The sequence below is a fragment of the Oryza brachyantha genome, chromosome 5, assembly GCF_000231095.2.
Source record: "Oryza brachyantha chromosome 5, ObraRS2, whole genome shotgun sequence".
Taxonomy (NCBI): domain Eukaryota; kingdom Viridiplantae; phylum Streptophyta; class Magnoliopsida; order Poales; family Poaceae; genus Oryza; species Oryza brachyantha.
The window spans coordinates 9,220,487-9,227,728 of record NC_023167.2 but is presented as its reverse complement, the minus strand read 5'-3'; the positions used below and the strand labels follow the sequence as shown (position 1 = coordinate 9,227,728).

Genomic DNA, 7,242 nt, shown 5'->3' with positions numbered 1-7,242 from the left:
GTCGTTCTCCTAGATGATGTTACAAGCCCACAGGCCAATCATAGGTGGCATAGTGCCTTGTCTCTTCAATTATAGTTGATGCAAATTAAATTTTTATGTGATACCAAATTCTTTGGAAAAAGGACTCTAAGAGCATTCAATGGCCCAAAACATAGCTCAAAACCCAAGAAACACTAAATGAGTACCTAGGTATCTAAAAGGTGAGAGGATGACCCGAGAAACACTGAACAAGTACCTAGATATCTAAAAGGTGAGAGGATGACCCACGGGGTGAAAATGTTGTGCTCACCTAGTTGAGGTCTACACGACATGAGCCCTACTTGTGCCGTTGTTCTAGATGATGTTACCAGCCCATAGGCCAATAATAGGTGGCGTAGCGCCTTGTCTCTTCAATTATAGTTGATGCAAATGGAATTTTTCTATGATACCAATTTCATTGGAAAAGGACTCTAAGAGCATTCAATGGCCCAAAACATAGCTCATATGCAAATTTGGTAGTGTTTGAAGTCAGTGTTGTCTCAGGAGGTGGAACTGAATTCTAGAACTTTTAGAACTTCATCTCTATTTTTTTCATGTTGACATATGAGGTGAAATTGATGCAAAGCTTACCTTGCCCCCTACTTGGCCAAAATTCATATATGAGCATAATATTAAGCATGAGACTATGTGTAGTATGTAAAGGTGCATATGGCACATAGGCAAAAAGGATGTCCTTTCGTATTTATAATTAATCACTTTGTGGAATGAAGGGAAAGTAGTGAGCCAAGATGACTGAAGGGCAAGTAGGAAAGAAATATGCACATCGGAATGTTGTACCCCAAACAGTGAGTTTGGAACATGACAAGATAAATTATATCAACTATATGCTACTAAACATGAATATGCCTTCAAGATGCACGCCATCTTTAATACCATCACACAACTTACTATGGGGCGACATCAATCTGTGCAATTCTTGACCGGCTCCATCCACCAAATAGTAAGATGTCTGAATGGGATCCACAAAGGAGGCAAATGCCTGAATAGAGTATGCCATGAAGAGATCAAGTTCAACCCCAACATACACCATGGATAATGCACGAGATGATGACTGAACAAATGAGATAGCCAAAGTGATGAAGGAAAAGTTTAGCTTAAAGCCTAATAAACAAGCTTTCTTGTGTCAGTGGCATATCCTGATTGTTTTTGTTAATTACCTTTTGAGCTCAAGGAACATACTTTCATGTATCAGTGGCCATAGCCAAGGCTGATATTTATGTGTTCAATTATCCTTTTGAGTTCAACAGAAGTTATTAAAATTATTAAAGTACTATAGAGATTGCTTTGCTTGGGAATATCATGAGATGCCGGGACTTAGTTGATCGACAGTTGAACTTTGGGTCACTATCAAACTAGGATATTTATCATTCAGACAACCTATAAGACGATTCAAGCTAGAATTATATGAGGATATAAAAGTGGAAATTACAAGGCTATATGATGCAAATTTTGTCAGACCATATAGATATGCTGAGTGGGTTTCTAATAACTACCAATAAAAAAGGAAAAATTAAAAATTAAGAGTATGCATTGACTTTTAAGACCTAAAATAAAGCTACACCAACATATCAATATTCAATGCCAATAGCAGATTAATTTATTGGTGGATGCATGTCATGCCCAAAAAATTTAGCCAATTTCTAGACAATTTTGTGTATTAAATCCTTGTATATGAATCAACCGAGGTAGACAAAATGACAAATCAATAAACTGTTCCTTGCAGCAAATAAAGCATAAAATGCTGGTAGGAGAGACACTTAGTCCTTAGATACAAGAAAGTAGCAGCAAAAAGGTCAAGACTAGTTGGGATTCCACTCTGCTCCACAAGCAGCTCAACTGGGGTATACGTCTTGGTCCTCTGAACTACTCTTTGATGCTATAGCACTTCAATTCTGAAAGGGGAAAAATACCAAGGCTAAGAACCACCCACTGTATTTAGCAGGCCACACATATGATGCTTTCATGCATGGGATATCAAGGTAGGTTGGAGTCTATTTTGCATAAAGACATTGGTAAACATAAGTTTACTAAATAATTCAAGATTAAACCAATATTGGACAACATTACACCACGTTGAACCAGGCCAAGCCATCCACTAAACAAACGATAGCGAAGCAGCCTAGAAAGTTTCATACAACTTTAACTAATCTGTTATGAGCCTATTGGATGACATGTCAAGGATCTAGGAAAACTAAAGTCGGCTCTAGAAGGATATCCTTACATAATAAGCTAACAACCGATGATTAGTATAGCATGATGACAGATGAACTAGGATTTGGAACAATTAGAAACAAAGTAAACATTTTATATATATCAGAGACTTCATAGAACATAAAGATACATAAACCTTTAAATTGTAAAGTTTGTATAAATAAGCACTCCTTTAGAATCAAAGTTCAACCATAGTATTAGCGCGAGTGGCACGACAACATAAGGTGATGTAAAACAGCATTAGAACACCGACAACGACGCCAAGAGAATAATGTTCTTATTCACCGCCACATTTTAGCTGCACTCATCATCAGAACGACCAATGCTCTATACCACTATTATCGGACTCGAACGCCAAATCACTAACAATAGCATCAAATATATATCTAATAAATAGAAATTACTATTTCAAGTTTTGGGAATGTTATGCTGACACCATAATTTTAGTGAAATAAGTGAATCTCTTGATCTATCAAATGATGCATTACTACTAGATATTTTTTTATAAAAAGTCTGAATTACACCCCTAAACTATCGGGTGAGTACGAATTACCACCTTGAACCCAAAATATCGGAAATTTTTCACCCTCATCTAGCAATATTGGACGGAGAACCCCCTCGAGTGGCTTTGAGGTTTTGGCTTAGATTTGTACTAGTGGTTGTTTTCCGGATAATCACGTCTACTAATCTAAGCCAAAACCAGACTCAAAGCCGCTTAAGGGGGTTCTTGGTGTGATATTGATATATTTTTAATAAATTGTCTTTCTTTTGGTTAAGGTGGTAATTCAGATTTTTTTCTTTTATATCAATAAATAATGAATGGGAAACTGAACCATAGAAAACATCACGGGTAATTTCACTTTGTTAAAAATGATGTAGTATACTTTTGAACAGTTAAAAATTTATATGATAATTATTTTCTATATATTGTATGGTCAATTAATATTTGATTTAAATTATATTAGTAGACACAATTATATTTCTTTTTAAGCTCGTATAAAATTTCAATGCTGAATTATGTGTTATTTTGAGAGTTGCATAATCGCTTTGTTCATTTGATATATATAGACATCAACACATTTTCATTTAATATAAGAAAGATCAACACGAATTTATATAGGATGTAACTCGTATTTACATAAAATAGCTTAACTGCATTACTAAATAGAGCCATATCATTAGTATTATAGTTCTAGTATAGTAACAGTTCATTGAGTGGGAAGTAATAGCGAGTGCATGAGCTATTGAGCTTAGTATATATAGGATTTCCCGTACCATTCGGGGAAGCACTCCCAGCTAGTCTTGGCAACGGGGCGGACGGTGCCAGGGATGGCAAGAACAGTCCCAACTTTAATCCACGGTGTAATTCACACATGTATAATTTTGTCACCTGCCTATATATACCACCCAACACATCGGGGGCCACGTATCGTACGCACCTCCGGGCCATCATTTGCATGCCTTGCCTCTGTTGTGGACAAGCAGTGCGCGCAGCAGCCAGGAGGGCACGACAGCAGCATGGGTGTCAAGCTGTTGCCGTCCGGCTCGTCGCCGCCTCCGCTGTCGCGGGTGGCCGCCTCCGCGGCGCACGGCGAGGACTCCTCCCCCTACTTCGCCGGGTGGAAGGCCTACGACGAGGACCCCTACGACGCCGCCGTGAACCCGGACGGCGTCGTTCAGATGGGCCTCGCGGAGAACCAGGTCTCCGTCGACCTCCTCGAAGGGTACCTCCGGGAGCACCCGGAGGCGGCCGCCTGGGGCTGCACCGGCGCCGCCGCCGGCGCCGGCGGCGACAGCTTCCGGGAGAACGCCCTGTTCCAGGACTACCATGGCCTCGACAGCTTCAGGAAGGTACGTACGTACGTGACAAACTGACAACGTTCTCCTGTTGTGGCCCAGCTTGCTTCTTTGCTTGCTCGATTAATTAACTTGCTCTAATAACGTCTTGCATGCACGCATGTATGCATGCTTGCCGATCGAGTTGGAATTTTACAGCTAGATTGCATTTGTTTCTCATTCCTCAATCATTAATTAACCAAATAGTACTGTTTTGACAACTAGATTTACAGCTTGCTTGTTTAATTACTCAATTAATTAACTTTGTCGTTCCGAGTTGAAATCTTTCTTATATCTATAAGATAAATTTTATGGTTCTTACGGAAATAAGAAAATTTTTAGTCTTAGAGAAAGTATATTAACGTACCAATTTTACACTGTTTACAAAGTTTTACACTGAAAATATGGTACTTTATGCCAATTTTTCAAGGACAGTAAACTTGTCCCTACGAAAATATTGTACAGAGATAATATTTAGTTTAAAATTTTTGTATCTCTCTGTACCAGATATTTGGAGTACCAAGTTTTTACATAAAAAACAAACATGTTAAATATATGCCGACACATTTTCAAAAATAATAAAAAAGCTCAATGTATAAATTGATTTTAGTCAGGCATGTTTCTGCATGTGTACATTTAGTCACAAGTACATAACAAAACTTCTGTGCCGGATCAAAAATTTGTTTGTGACAGGTATAGACGTAACACAAATTCCCCGTACTGTTTGGGGTACCACATGTCCAAGCGTTAACGATGAGTGAAACACTTGTGCCGAGTATTTATATTAACCTACACAAAATAGGATCTAGACCAGCACAAATGACTATATTTGTCGGGAATTTAAATTAACTGGCACAAAATAGGATATATAATTGTCACAAATGAGATAGTCTTTTATGCTCGGTTCTGCAAATACTCAGCACAGATATATGCACTCCCACCTGCTTTTTTTGGACTAAAAACCCGGTAGAAATAAGGTTGTCTTTTGTGTTGGATTGTGCAAATACTCGGCAACAGATAAATGCATCCCCCCCCCCCCCCCCCAACCCCATTTTTTGAGACTAGAAAACCCTTCATTAATGAGGTAATCTTTTGTGCCGGGTTGTGTAAACAGACAGCATAAATAAGGTAGTCATTTCTACCGGTTGTTAGTTTGGCCGGGCTGCCTGCTTTTGGGGATATTAGTGACGGGTATTCATGATGCCCTTTTTTGGTGTGTAGTTCTATGGTATGGTTCGAAAGAGTACATGTCATTGAATTTTATTTTCAAAAATTTTCCCAGTCACTTCATAACAAACATGCATGAGAGATGAATGCACGTACGTAAAAATGTAGAGTCAACTTCCCTCGTTTCATGCAGGCCATGGCCAGACTGATGGAGAAGATAACGGGCGGCAAGGCGACGTTTGACCCCGACCGCATCGTGCTCACCGCCGGCGCGACGGCGGCCAACGAGCTCCTGACGTTCATCCTCGCCGACCCTGGAGACGCGCTTCTGATCCCTACTCCTTACTACCCTGGGTAGGCGTACGTCCAAGCTGTCATCCATTCGACCTGCGTAGTGTTCTCCTAGCTACACATGCATCCACGCAGCTTCAGATCGAGCGGAGCAGCTGACACGTACGCGTGCATGGCGGCCGTGCGTGCAGGTTCGACAGGGACCTGCGGTGGAGGACGGGCGTCCACGTCATACCGGTGCACTGCGACAGCGGCAACGGGTTCCAGGTCACGGCCGCCGCGCTGCAGGCGGCGTACGACGAGGCCGCCGCGGCGGGCATGCGCGTCCGCGGCGTGCTGATCACGAATCCGTCCAACCCGCTCGGCACGACGGCGAGGCGGGCGGTGCTGGAGGACATCCTCGACTTCGTCGCGCGGAATAACGTGCACCTCGTCTCCGACGAGATTTACTCCGGCTCGGCGTTCGCCGCGCCGGACCTCGTCAGCGTGGCGGAGCTCGTCGATTGTCGCGCCCGACGCCACGGTGGCGGCGGCGACGACGGCGTCGCCGGCCGGGTGCACGTCGTGTACAGCCTGTCCAAGGACCTGGGCCTGCCGGGGTTCCGCGTCGGCGTGGTGTACTCGTACAACGACGCCGTGGTGACCGCCGCGCGGCGCATGTCGAGCTTCACCCTCGTGTCGTCGCAGACGCAGCGGACGCTGGCGGCGGTGCTGTCCGACGAGGCGTTCGTCGACAGCTACATCCGCGCCAACCGCGACCGCCTCCGGGAGCGGTACGACCACGTCGTGGCCGCGCTGGCCGGCGCCAGCGTGCCGTGCCTGCGCAGCAACGCCGGGCTGTTCGTGTGGATGGACATGCGGCGGCTGCTCGGGGACGGCGAGGGCGAGGCGACCTTCGCCGACGAGCTGAGGCTGTGGGAGAAAATGCTGCGCGAGGCGAAGCTCAACGTCTCGCCGGGGTCGTCGTGCCATTGCTCGGAGCCCGGCTGGTTCAGGGTGTGCTTCGCCAACATGCGCTTGGCCACGCTGGATGTTGCACTGGCGAGGATAAGCCGCTTCGTGGACAAGTGGACCAAATCAACCGTGGGTAAAATCAACAATTTACAGCATAGTATATGTGATGTGAATTGGTTATTACTCGATCGATACCATGGGTCGATGCGCGTGTACAACAGTAATTAATCCTTGGCCTGTTCAACTAGCAGTTTGGTAATTCCGTTATCGTGGAGTGTGAAGAGGAGAGACAATGTCATGAAATTCGAATGTCTGATGAACACTTCCAGGCCAATAAAATGTTTCGGAGAAGGAAGGGGGAATGAAAAAAAAAAAGTAATCGGGCGGATTTACTTTTCCTTGTACCAATTAGTTAGTGTTATCTACTCATATTGGCTCAACTATTTTTCTACAAGCAGATGCATTTTTTTTAGAAAACAATTTAATCTACTGGAATAGTATCAATTTCCCTAGTTTATTTGCACTTTAATGCCGAGGCTGATTTGACGGCTGCTGCTCAGCTAGAACTTTTGAAACAACGAATTCAGAGTATAACTCTCACCAAAAGGAATGATGAAAGGAAGAGTAAAGGTCAGATAAAGGGCTTGGACCTCACAACTCGACAGGCTTACGAAACCAACATGGTACACTCCTTGTGCCCAAACTGGAATTTTGTCCGGAGAAACAGAGCACCGCTGAAAGGGC

The 7,242-nt window shown here is 43.5% G+C and overlaps 1 protein-coding gene across 1 annotated transcript; it reads left to right on the top strand.

Annotated features, from left to right (window-relative positions):
* Positions 1–3,768: 3,768 nt before the first annotated feature.
* On the top strand, positions 3,769–6,726 carry LOC102720524 (1-aminocyclopropane-1-carboxylate synthase 7-like). Its single transcript, XM_040523940.1, has 3 exons — positions 3,769–4,101; positions 5,447–5,607; positions 5,736–6,726. The coding sequence occupies exons 1-3, from the start codon at positions 3,769–3,771 to the stop codon at positions 6,724–6,726; spliced, it is 1,485 nt and encodes a 494-aa protein (XP_040379874.1).
* The last annotated feature ends 516 nt before the right edge of the window (positions 6,727–7,242 follow it).